The 16,912-nt window shown below is 38.7% G+C and overlaps 1 protein-coding gene and 1 pseudogene across 1 annotated transcript; both read right to left on the bottom strand.

The window, feature by feature from the left end:
* Window positions 1-3,912: 3,912 nt before the first annotated feature.
* On the bottom strand, window positions 3,913-4,362 carry LOC133083002 (cytochrome c oxidase assembly protein COX14-like). The gene has a single exon (XM_061179667.1). The coding sequence runs from the start codon at window positions 4,287-4,289 to the stop codon at window positions 4,116-4,118; it is 174 nt and encodes a 57-aa protein (XP_061035650.1). The 5' UTR covers window positions 4,290-4,362; the 3' UTR covers window positions 3,913-4,115.
* A 2,108-nt stretch (window positions 4,363-6,470) lies between these two features.
* On the bottom strand, window positions 6,471-7,238 carry LOC133082999 (proteasome activator complex subunit 3-like; annotated as a pseudogene).
* Between the last annotated feature and the right edge of the window lie 9,674 nt (window positions 7,239-16,912).

Below are 16,912 nucleotides of genomic sequence, written 5' to 3'. Positions count from 1 at the left end.
TGTTCTCTTATGGGAGTTTTATTGAGTCATGTCTTATATATTTAAGTCTTTAAACATTTTGAGTTTATTTTTGTGTATGCTGTGAGGGTGTGTTCTAACCTCACTGATTTACATGGGGCAGTCCAGCTTTCCCAACACCTCTTGCTGAAGAGACTCTCCTATCACCATTGTGTATGCTTGCCTCCTTTGTCAAAGATTAATTGACAGTGGGTGTGTCATTTTATTTCTGGGCTGTCTACTCTATTCCATTGATCCATATGTCTGTTTCTGTGCCAATACCATGCTGTTTTGATTACTGTAGCTTTGCACTATTGTCTGAAGTCTGGGAGGGTTCTGTCTCCTGTTTTGTTCTTTTTCCTCAGGATTGCTTTGGCAGTTCTGGGTCTTTTGTGTATCTGTATAAATTTTAGGAATTTTTGTTCTAGTTCTGTGAAAAATGTCATGGGTAATTTGATAGGGATCACATTAAGTCTGTAGATTAGTTTGGGTAGTATGGTCATTTTAATAACATTAATTTTTTCCAATCTAAGATCATGAGATATCTTCATTTCTTTGAATCATCTTCCATTTCTTTTATCAGTGGCTTATAGTTCTCAGCCAATAAGTCTTTCATGTCCTTGGTCAGGTTTATTCCTAAGAACTGTATTTATTTATCTATTTGATGGGATTTTTAAAGGAATTTTCTTTTTTACTCTCCCTTTCTGATATTTCATTGTTAGTGTAAAGAAATGCAACAAAGTTCTTTATGTTAATCTTGTATCTTGCTACCTTGCTGAATTTGTTGATCAGTTCTAACAGTTTTCGTGTAGAGTCTTTAGAGTTTTCTATATATAATATCATCTGCAAGTAATGGTAATTTTACCTCTTCCCTTCCAATTTGGATACATTTTATTTCTTTTTCTTGTCTGATAGTTGTAGCTAGGACTTCCAATATTATGCTGTATAGAAGTGATTAGAATGGGCATCTTAATGAGGTATCACCTCACACCAGTCAGAATGGCCATCATCAAAAAATCTATAAACAATTAGTGCTGGAGAGGGTGTGGAGAAAAGGGAACCCTCTTGCACTGTTGGTGGGAATGTAAGTTGATACAGCCGCTATGGAGAACTGTATGGAGGTTCCTTAAAAAACTAAAAATACAACTACCATACGACCCAGCAATACCACTACTGGGCATATACCCTGAGAAAACCATAATTCAAAAAGAGTCATGTACCACAATGTTCATTGCAGCTCTATTTACAATAGCCAGGACATGGAATCAACCTAAGTGTCCATCGACAGATGAATGGATAAAGAAGATGTGGCACATATATACAATGGAATATTACTCAGCCATAAAAAGAAACGAAATTGAATTATTTATAGTGAGGTGGATGGAGCTAGAGTCTGTCATACAGAGTGAAGTAAGTCAGAAAGAGAAAAACAAACACCGTATCCTAACACATATATATGGAATCTAAAAAAGAAAAGAAAAGAAAAGTAAAGAAAAGAAAGAAATGGTTATGAAGAACCTAGGAGGCAGGACAGGAATAAAGAAGCAGATGTAGAGAATGGACTTGAGGACACAAGGAGGGGGAAGGGTAAGCTGGGACGAAGTGAGAGAGTGGCATGGACTTATATATACTACCAAATGTAAAATAGATAGCTAGTGGGAAGAAGCTGCATAGCACAGGGAGATCAGCTCAATGCTTTGTGACCACCTAGAGGGGTGGGATAGGGAGGGTAGGAGGGAGGGAGATGCAAGAGGGAAGAGATATGGGGATATATGTATATGTATAGCTGATTCACTTTGGTATAAAGCAGAAACTATCACACCATTGTAAAGCAATTATACTGCAAGAAAGATGTTTAAAAAAAAAAAAAGGGCATTGTTGTCTTTTTGCAGATTTTAGTGGGAAGACTCAATTTTTCACCATAGAGTATTATGTTGGCTGAGAGTTTGTCATAAACAGCTTTTATTATGCTGTGGTATCTTCCCTCTATTCCTACTTTAGTGACAGTTTTATTTTTTTATGATGAATGGATCTTGAATTTTATCATATGCTTTTACTGCATCTATTGAGAAGATCACCTGGTTTTTTGTCTTTCTTTTGTTGATGAGGCGTAACACATTGATTGATTTGCATATGTTGAACCATCCTTGTGACACTGGGCTGAATCCAATTGATCATAGTTTATAACCTTTTTTAACATGTCATTTAATTCAGTTTCCTAATGTTTTCTTGAGGATTCTTGCATCTATAGTCATCAAAGATATTAGCCTGTAATTTTCTCTTTTGGTAGTGCCTTTGTCTGGTTTGGTATCAGGGTGATGGTGGCTTCACAGAATGACTTTGAGAGTTTTCCCTCCTCTTCAGCCTCTTGGAAGAGTTCGAGAAGGATTGGTATAAGTTCTTCTTTGTATGTTTAGTGGATTTCCACAGTGAAGCCATGCAGTCCTAGACTTTTGCTTGCAGGGATTTTTTAAAATTACAGATTCTATTTCATTTCTAGGGATCAGTTTGTTCAAATTACCTATTTTTTTCTTGATTCATTTTAGGTGGGCTGTTTCTAGAAACTTGTCAATTTCTGCTAGGTTTTCCAAAATGTCGGCATATAACTATTTACAGTATTCTCTTATGATTTTATGTATTTCTGCCATGTCAGCAGATATTCCTCCTCTTTCATTTCTTATTGTGTTTATTTGGGTCCTCTCTCTTTTCTTCTTGGTGAGCCTGAGCAGAGCTTTGTCAATTTTGTTTATTCTTTCAGAAAAACAACTCTTAGTTTTATTGATATTTTCTATTTTTTAATCTCTATTTTATTTATTTCCTGTCTGATCTTTATTATTTCCTTCCTTCTACTGACTTGGAGTTTTGTTTGTTCCTTTTAATTTCTTTTTCTTTTCTTTTATTTTGTGTGTGTGGGCTTGGTTGTTTTCAGTGTTTTTTCTTGAAGATTTTTGAGGAAGGACTGTATCACTATAAACTTTCCTCTTACTAGCGCTTTGGCTCCATCCCAGAGATTTTGTATGGTTTCATTTTCATTGTCATTTTTGTTGAGGTGTTTTAAAATTTCCTTTTTGATTACATCATTGACCCATTGGTTTTTTTAGTAGCATGTTGTTTAGGCTCCACGTAATCTTTTTCTTCTTCTTCTTTCTCTTTCTGTGGTTGATTTCTAGCTTAATGCTGTTGTGATCTGAAAAGATGTTTGAAATAATTTCTATTCTTTTAAATTTGTTGAGGCTTCTTTTGTGTCCTAGTATATGGTCTACCCTAGAGAATGTTCCATGTGCACTTGAAAAAAGTGTGTACTCTGGGTTTTGGGATGTTATGTCCTGAAGATATCAATTAAGCTAAATGTTCTGTTGTGTCATTTAGGGTCTCTGTTGCCTTACTGATTTTCTCTCTGGAAGATCTGTCCATTAATGTGAGTGAGGTGCTAAAGTCTCCTACTTTTACTGTATTCCCATCAATTTCTCCATTTATGTCTGTTAGTATTTGTTTTAGGTTCTTATTTGCTCCTGTATTGGGTGCATATATGTTAATGAGTGTAATATCCTCTTTTTGTATTGATCCTTTTGTCATTATATAGTGTTCCTCTCCATCATTTTTTACGGCCTTTGTTTTAAAGTCTGTTTTGTCTGATATGAGTATTACTACTCCCATTTTCTTGTCTGCATGAAATATCTTCTGTTTGCATGAAATATCTTCTTTCATTACCTCACTTTCAATCTATGTGTGTCCTTCACTCTAAAGTGGGTCTCCTTAGGCCGCATATGGTAGTTGTAGGTTATTTATTTATTTATTTATTTATAATCAAATCCACCACTCTCAGTGTTTTGTTTGCAGCATTTAGTCCATTGACATTCAAGGTAATTATTTATTTATTTATTTTTTTAGACATGGCAAAATATTTAATGTCTGTAGGTGTGCCTCACCCTCCCATTCCTGTTATGATTCAATAGCCTCTCCAAACTGACTGTACCAGAGAAAACATGGGCACTTTTTCCCAGCAGAGTTTGAAAACCATTAAGGCCCTGATCCTTTTGACTCAGAAATGATTGCAGGTGAGGTCTTTCCACAACATGCCTCAGGTCTCTCTGCTCAAGGAAAAAAGCCCCCCAGTTCTACGGGACTCCCGAGGTCTTCTGTTCTTCTGCAGCCTGGCGCTGGGAGCTGCGCTGCTGGAAATAGTGGTAGACTCGGGCACTGCAGAGGTAGCCCCCATAAACAGTGAGGAGCATCATGGAGGTGGAGAAGGTCTTGTAGCCAATGTCGGCTAGTTGCTTGGCAGTTGGCATGTTGTCCCCTGGATGCTGCCGCTCCCTCCCTTCCGACTGAGGTCTCCTGCCTGCACGACCTCCTAGCGCAGCCGGAAGCAGCACCCGGGCCCAGACGAGTCTCAAGGTAATTATTGATAGATATGTATATACTGTCATTTTAAACCTTGTTTTCCAGTTGATTTTGAATTTCTTCTATGTTCCTTTCTTATTCTTTCTGTGTTTCCTTTTGTAGTTTTATGGTTTTCTTTTTTATTATGCTTGAGTTCTCTTCTTTTTGTTTGTTTGTTTTTGTAAATCTATTGTTGGTTTTTGATTTGTGTTTATCCTGGTTTTCAAGTATGTGAACCCATCAGTATATCTAATTGTTTTAGACTGGTAGTTATATAAGCCCAAACACAGTCTTAAAAAAAAAATCTACTTTTTTTTTTGACTTCCCTCCCCCACATTTTATGGTTTTGATATCCTAGTCTACATTTTCATGTTTATCATTTTGCTGTTCATTGTAGTTTTCATAGCTTTCACAAATTTTTAAAAAGAGGTCTAAGTACCTGTGTTTTTAATAATTTCTTGTCGTGGTAAAATAATCTTTATGATCCAACGGTGGTAGGGTGAGGAGGAGGGGAAGTGGAATAATTCAACCAACGATAAAGGAAACTGAGAAACACATGGTGAGAGGATGAAAAGTCTTTAGCTGGAAGGGGTCTGGAGGGTGGGTAGGGACACTGCCCAACTGAAATGCAATTGGTTTGTTACTGTTTACTATTCATGGGAAGATAGCATTGGAACTCCTTTTCTACACCGTATCGGGAGTAAAAATGATGCATCCAGGTGGAAATATAATTGTGGGTAGGCAGACAGAGACAGGGGAAGAAAAACAGTCAGAAATAGACACTGAGAGAGTCACTGGCAGGCTCTCCAGTAGTGGCAGAGTAAAGAAGTAGGGGTTGATGACGGTTTACACAAATGTTGTAACAAGTGATATCTCTGGAATATTTGAGAGATAAGAGGCAACTCTTCTATGGTTTTTACTTGTCCAGCAGATTTCAATATACACACAATGTGCACATGCATATTTATGCATACACACACATATAAACACAAGTGACCACTTTCCTTGGAAGCACGATACTGTAAACAAGAGAAAAACTTTTCCCCGGTAGGGAAAAGCCCAGTAGAAGCAGCAACAGTTGGCCTCACAGCTGCAGACATTCCCATCCCAATTTGGCCTGGGAGGAGGCAATGAGGAGTCATAGGAGCAGCCTTTGCAACAAAGGACCCCAAAGGACCCGAATCACAGAGGAAGGGTCTTCCCCACTCCCTCTGCTTCTCACCTCTCAGCTCTCCTCCAACTCACTAACCTCAGGCACCAGTAGCCTGCAATATCAGGAGACCATGGTCCCCAGTGTGTGAGGTGTAGGACAACTATCATTTCTGAAGTGCGTGTGTGTGTGTCTCTGAGAGACAGACAGAGAGAGACAGAGAGAGAGACAGAGAGAGAGAGGGAGGTTTTGTGGGTGGGTGGGGGGGGGCATCAAGTAACAGAGCAGGAAAGGCATGCATGTGCACGTATGTCTGTGTGTGTATATTGCACACATCTGTGTGTGTGAAAATTCTAGTTGTAAAAACATCTGACAGAGCTAGGGAATTGGTGGAAGGTCTAAGGTGTTTCTTGTCATGATCAGGTTCAAGGTGCAACATATGTATATGGGAAACCCTGAGCCATCACCAGGGCAACTGTGGCAGGGATGATCCAACGTCCCATGGTGGCAAGAGATACTAACCTTCCATCAGGAAGAGAGGAGCTGGCCCCCTGCCCCCAGTTTCTACAAAGCACCTAGCACTTTCCTTCCAGTTCCCTCACCCTGTGAGGGAAAGCCCAAGACACAGGAGGGAGGTGGGGAGACAAAACACAAGTATTCCTATGTTAACATCCTGTGCACACAAACTTGCAGTTCTCTGGAAATTAGGGCAGGGGGAGTGTGGGGTATTAGGGAAGGAAACATAAAAGATTCTGAGGCCTGAAAAATGAGGCAAACTCATCACAGAGCACATGACAGGTTCATTAGACTCTAACTAAAAACAGAGAGAGATGTGATTATCATTTCCAGCCAGTTTTCCCATCACGATAGTTGTGTAACAAACCAAGGCAATGTCGGTCTTGAGCCAGGCTCTCAGAGTCTCCTGGCCCTGGCCTCGGCCTCAGTACAGCATCTCTTCATTGCTGCTCCAGGGACTCTTGATTTTCTCAATATTTTTCAGGATCATGCCATATAGAGTGACAGATTGATTCCTTAGCTCCGATAGGATGAGCTGAAGGCAGATGTATTCTTTCACATCAATCTCTGTCATGGGGTGGCAATAGTCCTCCACTTGGGGATATTTAGCTCTTTTGGAAACCAATTTGGTTCTTGTAATATAATGTACAGAAATGTGCTCCAGATAAGAAACAGCTTCACTCTCAACTGTTCTTAGGTCTGCTGTTGTCTCCTCCTGAATGAACACTGCAAAGTTGTTCCCATATTCTAACCTAGGAATCGGGAGCTGTACCCACATTTTGACCATGTTGCATTTCTCAGTCAGCACCCGAATCTCAGGCTTCACTTATTCAATAATGTCCACCAGCTGCTGGTCGATTTTTTAGCATCCCATTGGGCATCACAAACACCTTGGTTCCTTGGAAGGCCTCTTCACATTCACCCAAACTTTACCTCTTGTAAATGGGACTATTCAGTCCCTCATGGCTATTGGTGAGAAGAAGGGGTTCAGGGACTGGAAGATTCATGTCTGAGTGGATCTGAATTAGGTCAGGGGTGTTTAGGCTTGGTTCCTTCAAAAAAAACTATTATGTTCTAACAGTTTCTTTGGGGAAAAAACTGCCACCAAATTTTCTGCCTCACTTGTGATCCACTCCCTGAAAGAATCAGCTCTGAGCTTTACTTTCCGATCCACCTTCAGCAATTAGGCCATGGCTAGGTCTGCCCGTCTGCTCTGCTGGAGACCAGAGGCACTGTGGTCTCCAAGGAGGGGGGTCAGAGGGAAGGCAGGGATCTCAGAGGCAGCCACCCTGAGTGGCTCACTCACTGCTCACTAGCTCCCTCCCTTTCTATTATATTGCCTGTTGTCTGTCAGCCCACCCGCCCGCTGCCTGCTCACTCTCTTGTTGGCCCTGAGAAATTTTTTTAATTAAAAAGAAGCCTATGTACTGGCTTATGTAAGTGATCTACAGTATATAAATCTATCTATCTATATAAAGTCCCCTACGTACGAAACTTCAAGTTGCTTTTCCGATCGCGATTTTCTCTTTCCAAATGATTCTTGCTTTTCTATTTAGAGAAGACCTTTCAATATTTCTTTTAGGATAAGCTTAGTATTGCTGTATTCTTTTAGTTTTTTCCTGTCTGTGAAGTTCTTAGTTTCTCCTTCTATTCTAAATAATCAGCTTGCTGGGTAGGTATCTTAGGTTGCAGGTTTTTCCCTTTCAGCACTTTGAATATACCTTGCCACTCCCTCCTGGTGTTTCTGTATAGAAATCAGCTGATAGCCCATGGGGGTTTCCATGTGACTAACTCTTTGTTTTTCTCTTGCTGCCTTTAGAATCCTCTCTTTAACTTTTGTCATTTCAATTATATGTCTTGGTGTAGGTCTCTTTGGGTTCATCTTGTTTGGGGCCCTCTGTGCTTCCTGTACCTGGATATCTCTTTCATTATTTAGCCCTAATTTCTTCAAATACTTTTTCAATCGCTTTTTCTCTTCGTTCTTCTGGGATCCCTACTCTGCATAGATTGACAGGATTTGTATTATCCCATAGGTCTCATATATTGCGCTCTCTCTCTCTCTCTTTGTCTTTCTGTCTGCTGTTCTGATCGGGTGATTTCTCTTCTTCTATATTCCAGATTACTTATTCATTCTTCTGCATTACTTATTTCACTATTTGTTTATTGCCTTTAGCTCAGTTTTCATTTTGGCAATTGAGTTGTCTAATTTTGATTGGCTCCTCTTTACAGTTTCTAGTTCCTTTTTATAGTAATCTGCATTTCTATTGATAGATTTTCTTAATTCCTTCAGCATTTTTATTACCTCCTTTTTGAACTTGGGGTCTAGTGCACTGGAGAGGTCGGTTTTATTGTTTATTCTTTCAGGGGAATTCTCTTGGTCTTTTAATTGGGAGTCTTCCTCTGCTTCCTCATTTTACTTATATTTCTCTGAATCTATGACTTTAGGAGAAACACTTATCTATTGTGGTCTTAAAGGTTGTTTTTATGTGGGAGCATCCCTGTGTAGCCTTGTAAGGCTAACATTTTTGGTGCAAGGGCTGTTTTTGGTATGGATGCCTGCTATGTCTTTCTTCAGATTGTGCTGAACATTGTTCCTTTGATAGGGGGTGTGATTGCTGTTGGGATAGCCAGAACCTGCACTGGATGTTGAGCTGGGTCTCTTCTTTGCTCTGTGCTTGTCACAGTCCTGTCAAGGGCAGGGTCCACTCCCCATTTGTTGGCATAGAAGCCCCCAGATTCTAAGCTGTGGTGTGAGGTAGGCAGGACTGGAGCACTCCTGCTGGGAGGGGAGCCACTGAGTATTCCTCCACAGGAGCTCTCCACTGGGAAGTGGGCTCTGTGGTGTCACCTGTCATCCATTGTGCAGGACCACAAAGTACCCTGTTGTTGGCACTGACCTTGCCTGCCCTCCTCCCAGCTGTGGGAACATGGGCAATTGGCCAGGAGATCGCTCAGGTGCTGCACTCAAAAATGTGCTGGTGAAATCATAGTCACAACAGCCAGACCCACCAAGGGAGCACCAGGAATCAGCCCAGACCCCAGCCCTGCCTCCATGTTCACATGCCCACAAAGCCCACTTCTGCTGACACCAAACTGTCCCAGCCACGGGGAGCACCAGTAATGGAAGTCCCATAGGTGCTACACTCACAAAACCTCCAGTGGAGTAAATCCTCCAAAGTCATGGAGGATTGGCTCAGATTTCAGCCCTGTCTCTGCATATGGGCAACTCCCTGAGCTCCCAGAGTCCATAGAGGTGGAGCCCCACCTGCTGTGAACACACTGAGAATGAAGCTGCCATGGCAGGACAATGTCCCTCCCTTTGTGTGCATGTTGACAGTGAGGCTCCTATGGTGGATCTGGGCTTCATCCTGCACTCACCCCCAGTTGTGGCCTGGACCATCCTCCAGGCCCTTCAGGCTGTCTCCACACAGCCAAACCTAGTCCTTTCCCTGGGTACGTCCTCTGAAGCTTGCGTTTCAGCACCCAGCTGCTGTGCCCACAAGCAGGCATATGTCTCAGGCTGGTAAGTGCAGGGAGGTGGCCATGACTTGTGCTGGTCTCTCCCTGTACTGTCTGCTGCAAGCCAGCTGCTGCACCCTTCTTTGAGCCTCTGAAGCTCCCAATCTGTCCCAGCTGATCTCCCAGCCACTGAAGGGTGTTTCCAGGGTGAGGTAAATTTTCTCTTTCACAGCTTCCTCCCAGGGGTGCCAGTCCCATCCCGCCTTTGTTGTGGTTGTTGTTCTATCCAGTTATGTGGTAATCTTTCTTACAGCTTTGGTTGTATGAGATCTTCTGCCAGTGTTCTTTAGGTATTCTGTGAGAATTTTCCACATGTAGATGTATTTTTTGATGTATTTGTTGAAGAAAGGGAGCTCCATGTCCTTCTATTCTACCATCTTGATCTCTGCCCCTAATATGTAATTTATAACTTTATGAAACAGAAAGCACTGGGGCCAGATGACTTCACTGAAATTCTATTATCAAACATTTATGAAATAAATTAGAGCAATCCTCAACAATCTCTCTCAGAAGAAAGAAGCAGATAAAATAAATTCTAACTCATTCTTTGAGGCTAAAATTAACTTAACACCCAAACCAAGCAAAGAAATTATAAAAAAAAAAGAAAAAGAGAACTACAAACCAATATCTCATGGTCATGATCACAAACATCCTTATAAAAATATTAGAAAATCACATCCAGCAATGTACAAAAAATTACCTGCTACAACCAAGTTGCGTTTATCTCAAGTATGCAAGGCTGGTTCAACATTTAAAAATTAGTTAATGTATTCCATTATATTAACAGTCCTAAACAGGAAAAAAAAAATGATTATACAATAGGTACAGTAACAGACTTTGACAAAATCTTAATACCCATTTAATGTAAAAAAAGCTTAGTGAACTAGAAATAGAAGAGAAATTCCTTAACTTATTAAAGAATATTTACAAAAATTCTACAGATAACATTATACTTAATGATGAGAAACCAAAGCCTTTATATAAAGATGAAGAAAAAGACAAAGAGGTTTCCACCTTCCATTGCTCTTCAACATCATGCTTGAAGTCTGGCTAATGCAAAATGACAATAAATAAATAAAAATAAATAATAAATAAATAAATGGTATACAGATTGGGAAGGAAAAAATAAAAGTCTTTGTTTACAGATGACATAATAATACATCTAGAAGGTCCAAAACAATTGACAAGAAATAGCAAGTTTGCCAGATACAAGGTTACCATTAAAAAGTCAATTACTTTCTTTTATAACAGCAATAAACACAGTAGAATTTGAAACTGAAATTACAAGAACAATACTATGTACAGCAACACCATCTCCCCTCCCACAAAAAAAAAAAAAAAAGTATAAATTGAAGACAAGGAAAAGAAGTATTGAAGTCAAGACGGTAAAGTAGGAGGATATGAAACTCACCTCCCTCAATGAATAAGTACAACCAAGGCTGTAAGAAAGATTTACACAGAATGTTGCAGGAAGGGAAGACAAGCAATCAAGTTGGGACCTATGCCCCTGGGAGAGGACACAGAAAAGGAGGGACACCCTCCCTGAGCAGTGAGCTGTCCAAGTTATATATTGGCTCCAGCCCTGGAGCCCAACACCAGGAAGATAAGTCCCCTTAGCTGTTAGAAAACCAGTGGGACTACCAGGAGGGCTGTAAGAGACCTAGACTCCACTAATGAAGAGAATATACATACTTACTTACAAAACAAGGCAGAGCAAGCAAATTGAAACTGCACTGGACTTTGGATGTTTTCTGCAATCACTCTGGTGCATGCCCCAGTCTCAGCCAAGCACCTGCTCAGGCTCCACTTGCTTCAGATGCAGTACCACACTAGGTCAAGGGCTGCAGCAGCTGAGTGGAGTGCTCAGTGTGAGGGACAAAGATGGCTCAGACTGAAACAGGTAAGTGTGGAGGGGGCAGATGTTATACGCACTTATGAAGTCAGCAGATTAGAAGTGGTCCCAGGCCACAGCCACAACAGTCCATACCCAGACCCATGCCAAGTGACCATACTTGCTCCAGCAATGCTCCCCTCTAAGGTGACAGTGCAAGTACTGAAAGGGGGGAGAGCACACACTTAGAGGGAATGGGTGCACCCCTTGAACCTGACCCTCAGGGCTTCTGCTTCAGAAACTTGGGACCTTATTCCACCACCAATGGTGTGACATTGCCACTTGTCAGAGGAAAAGCCCCAGCTCACACCAGGCTCTGGCTCTAGCCTTTCCACTTCCAGTCCCACCTCCTACCTTGGTGAAAACTGCCAGGACGCTCTGGGGGAAAGACATGATTTGTGTTCCTGTCAGATCCAGCTCTCCTACCAAAGGCACTGGGCACACACAGACTGTATACGGATACTGCCAAACAAGGACACCTCTGCAAGGCTGCAATAGGTAACAGTTTCAGCTAATTTCATAGAGACACAGAACTTTAACCAAAATGAGAATACAGAGGAATTTCTTTCAATCAAAGGAACAAGAAAAAAACAAATAATGGAACAGAAATAATTTACCAGATAAAGAGTTTAAACAATTACTAGGAAGAATGATAAGTAAATTAGGGAAAAGAATAGATGAACACAATGGGACTTTTACCAAGGAACTAGAAAATTTTAAAAACAACAACAAAAAGAAACAACTGTCAGAACAACAGAATACAATAACTGAAATAAAAAGCTCACTAGAAGGAACTAACAACAGATTAGGTGACAAAGAAGAATGCATAATTGATCTGGAAGACAGAATAATGGAAATCATGCAATAAGCACAACAAGAAGAAAAACAAGTTTAAATAAATGAGAAAGGTTTAAAGTACTTCTGATACAATATCAAGCATTGCAATGTTTGCATTATAGGGGTCCCAAAAGAAAAAGAAGATAGAGAAGAATCAAAAGTGTGTTTGATGAAATGTGGCAAAAATTTCTGAACCTGAAGAAGGAAACAGATACTTCTGTACCCGTGATTTCCAGGTACAGAAATCACAGAGGTTCCCAAACAAGATGAACCCAAAGAAACTCACAGCAGGACATATCATATTAAAATATGGCAAAAGTTAAAGACAGAGAATTCTAAAGGCAGCAAGGGAATAACAAAGACACATACAAGGGAACATCTACAAGGTTATCAGCTAATTTTTCTGCAGAAATTTTGCAGGCCAGAAAGGAGTGGTATGATATATTCAAAATGCTGAAACAGAACTTGCAACCCTGGATACTCTTCCCAGCAAGGTTATCATTTGAAATAGAAGGAAAGATAAAGAACATCTCAGACAAGCAAAAACTAAAAGAATTCATCAATACTAAACCTATCCTATAAAAAATGAAAAAAAAAGCCTTCTCTAAGTAGAAGAGAAAAAGCTATACTAAGAAATAAATATCTATAGCTAGGAAACAATCCCACATGTACAGGCAAATATATAGTAGAGACTGAGGGTCAACAATTTAAATAAGCTAGTTCAAAGATTAAAAGACAAAAAATTAATTGTAAAATCAACTATGACCACAACAAACAGTAAAGGCATAAACATGAAAACATAAAATATGACATCTAAAACACAAAATGGGGGGTGGGGTGGGGATGTTTTAGAAGGTATTTGAACTTAAATGACTACCAGTTTAAAACAAGTAGATATAGTTATAGATTAACATATATGAACCTGATAGTAACCACCAAGCAAAAACCTACAACAGTTACATAAAAACTAGAGAGGAAAAATCAGACACATACCACTAAAGAAAATCAGCAAGCCTCAAGTTTTGTGCATTTTTTTAAAGATAAAGAAAGCTGACAAACATTATCCAGACTCATCAAGAAAAAAGAGAGAGGACTCAAGTAAACAAAATAAGAAATGAAAGAGTAGAAACTACAACTGATATCACAGAAACATAAACAATCACAAGAAAATTCTAGGAAGAGTTATATACTAACAAATTGGACAACCTGGAAGAAATGGATAAATTTCTACAGCCATGCTCATCCAAGACTGAGTCAGGAAGAAATAGAAAATCTGAACAGAATGATCATTCATAGTAAAATTAAATTTGTAATTAAGAAAAAATGTCGCCGATTTACAGATTCAGCAGAATATACAAAAAGAAGAATCAGTGATACAGAGAATAGGAACTTTGAAATCAACTATTCTCAGGAGGGAAAAATAAATTTAAAAGAGTGGGGTGGGGAAAAATTCTCTGTGGTCTATGGGACACCATCAGAAAACCAATATCTGAATTACTGGAGTTCCTGAAGAAGAGAGGAAAAAGGCAGAAAGCTTATTTAAAGAAATAATGACTGAGAACTTTCCACACCCGGGGAGAAATTTGGATATTCAGGTTCATGAAGCTAATAAGTCAGTACTTCAATCCAATGATCTTCTCCAAGGTGTAACTAAAACACCATAAACCTCAAAGACAAAGAAAAATCCTAAATTAGGAAGAAAAAAAAAAGTCTTTACCTACAAAGGAAACCACATCTATCAGTAAGTTTCTCAGCTGGAGAGAGTGGAATAATAAACTCTAAACACTGAAAAACACTATCAACCAAGAATATTATCACTCAAAGTTATCCTTCAGAAATAAAGACTTTTCCAGAAAACAAAAGCTGAGGGAATTTATTACCTTTGGACTTTTATTACAAGAAATGTTGATTTGAGTTTTTCAAGCTGAAATGAAAGGACACTAGTAATGTAAAAACATGTAAAACTGTACAACACACTGGCAAAGGAAAATGTATAGTCAAATTCAGAAAACTCTAATACTGTAATAGGTTGATTATTAATGACTTAACTACAATATAAACATTAAAGGACAAAAGTGTCGAATATAAATATAGCTACTATAATTTGTTAATAATAATATAAAAGGAGGCAAATTGTAACATTAAAAACAAAAAGGGAGAGTAAAGTTTAGAGTTTTCTATGCAATTTAAGTTGTTATCAGCGTACTATACATGCAATGTGTTATACAAGACTCATGGTAACAAGTGGGCAAAAATCCATACTAGATTCATAAAAGATCAAGAAAAGGAAATCGGAGCATACGACTACAGAAAATCAGCACCTCACAGAGAAACACAGCAAGAGAAGAGGAAGAGAAGAAGGGAACTACGATACAGCCAGAGAGCAATTTATAAGGCATTGGGAAGTCCTTATATATCAATAACTACTTTAATATAAATGATTTGAATTCTCCAATCAAAAAGCACAGAGGGGTTGAAGACATAGAAAAATATGGCTCATTATATGCTGCATGCATGAGACTCACTTTAGCTCTAAAGACACACATAAACTCAAAGTGAAGTGGTGGAAAGTTATTCCATGCAAGTGGACGTGTAAAAAAGTGGGTGCAGCTATATTACATCAGCGAAAATGGACTTTAAGCCAATAATGGTAACAAGAGATAAAGAAGATCGTGTATAATGTTACAGGTCATTATAACATTATATAAGGTCATTATAACATTATATAAGGTCATTATATAACGTTAAAGGGATCAACTCATTAGAAGATAATAGTTGTAAATAAATATGCACCCAACATGGAGACCCTAACTATTGTGAAAATTAATAAAGGAAAACCTGAACTAAAATTAGAGTTGGGAAGGCCTCTGGAAGAACTTTTCACATCTGACCACTCATTGCCAATTACACCAAATAGGAAGATGTCAATTACAGAACCATATAAGGGACATACCTTACACTCTCAAACAGTAAGTGCTACTACATTACTACTCCTGCAGGAAGAAGAAAGTTTTTTTTCTCCCCAGCTACAAGTCCAGTCAATGGATATGCCACAGCTCCACCAATGAAAACCTCTTGTCACTTGAACTCTTACTTATCTCCAATAAATATTCATTTTTCTTTTGCTCATGACTTACTTGTCCCACACTTCTTTCTAAAAGCCTTTCATTTTCTACCTCTCCCTGGAGTATTTCTCTGCTTGCCAGATGAGGTGCTGCCCATCTCAAGAATCATTCAATATACCCAATTAGTTCTTCATACTTACTCAGTTTATTTTTTAACAACATACTATGCAAATACTAAGAAATCTGAAGGGAAAAAAGTACAACAACACAATAATAGCCGGAAATTTCAATACCCCACTTTCATCAAAAGATATATCATCCAGGGACTTCCCTGGTGGTGCAGTGGTTAAGACCTTGTGATCCCAATGCAGGGGTCCGGGTTCGATCCCTGGTCAGGGAACTGGATCCCACATGCATGCTGCAACTAAGTGTTCACATGCCACAACTAAGGAACCCGCCTGCCACAACTAAGACCCAGTGCAACCAAATTAATTAATTAATTAATTTTAAGAGGAGAAAAAACATTTGCATTAAAAAAAAAAAGGTATATCATCCAGAGAGAAAATCAACAAAGAAACACCTTGGTCTAGAATCATACAATGGACCAAATGGACCTAACAAACATGTAGAAGAGATGGAATTCAACAGCAGTAGTGCAAAAGGAATTTTCTCCAGAAGAGATTATGTAGTAGGCTCAAAACAATTCTTAGCAAAATTAGTAATAAAATTAGACCAAACACCTTTTTGACCACAATGGTATAAAACTAGAAATCAACAACCAGAAAAACTGAAAATCTACAAACATTGGTAGTTAAAGACAATCCTGAACAGTCAGTAAGTCAAAGAAGAAATGAAAAGAAAATTAAAAAATATTTTGAAACAGATGAAAATGGAAACACCACATGCCAAAACCTGTGGAATGTTGTAAAAACAGTTCTAAGAGAAAAGCTTATAGTAGTAAACATGTATATTAAGAGAAAGGATCTAAAACAAACAACTTAAGTTTACACCTCTAGGAATCAGATGGAGGAAACAAACTTAACTCACAGTTAAAAGAAGGAATAAAATAACAGTAGAGCAGAAATACATAAAGATCAGAAAAACAATAGAAAAGATACAAAACAACAAGAAAAAGAGCCCGGTTTTTGAAAAGAGAAACAAAATTTACAAACTTTTAGTTAGACTAACAAAGAAAAAAAAAAGACTCAAGTAAATAAAATCAGAAATGAGAAGACATTACAACTGTTACCACAAAATGAATAATCATGAGACTAGAATAAAAATGATATACCAACAAATGAGATAACTTAGAAGAAAAGTATACATTTCCATAGACAAAAACTTACCCAGCCTGAATAAAGAATAAAGAGAAAATACAAGCAGTCAAGTTCAGGTGATGGAATTTGTAACAAATAGCTATGAACAACAACAACAAAGTCAGAAAATGCGATGGTTTCATTTTCAACATTTAATAGAAAGAGTAAAAACAATCCTTCTCAACTCTTAAAAAATACTGAACAGGAAGGAACACTTGCAAAATTATTTTATGAAGCC

This window comes from Eubalaena glacialis, unplaced genomic scaffold (genome assembly GCF_028564815.1).
Source record: "Eubalaena glacialis isolate mEubGla1 unplaced genomic scaffold, mEubGla1.1.hap2.+ XY H_3, whole genome shotgun sequence".
In the NCBI taxonomy this organism is placed as follows: Eukaryota; Metazoa; Chordata; class Mammalia; order Artiodactyla; family Balaenidae; genus Eubalaena; species Eubalaena glacialis.
The sequence above is the reverse complement of the archived record's forward strand: the minus strand, read 5'-3'. Positions and strand labels throughout refer to the sequence as shown.

Excerpts from the sequence above, each read along its gene's own strand:
- LOC133083002 (XM_061179667.1), bottom strand. The coding sequence starts at position 4,289 with ATGCCAACTGCCAAGCAACTAGCCGACATTGGCTACAAGACCTTCTCC.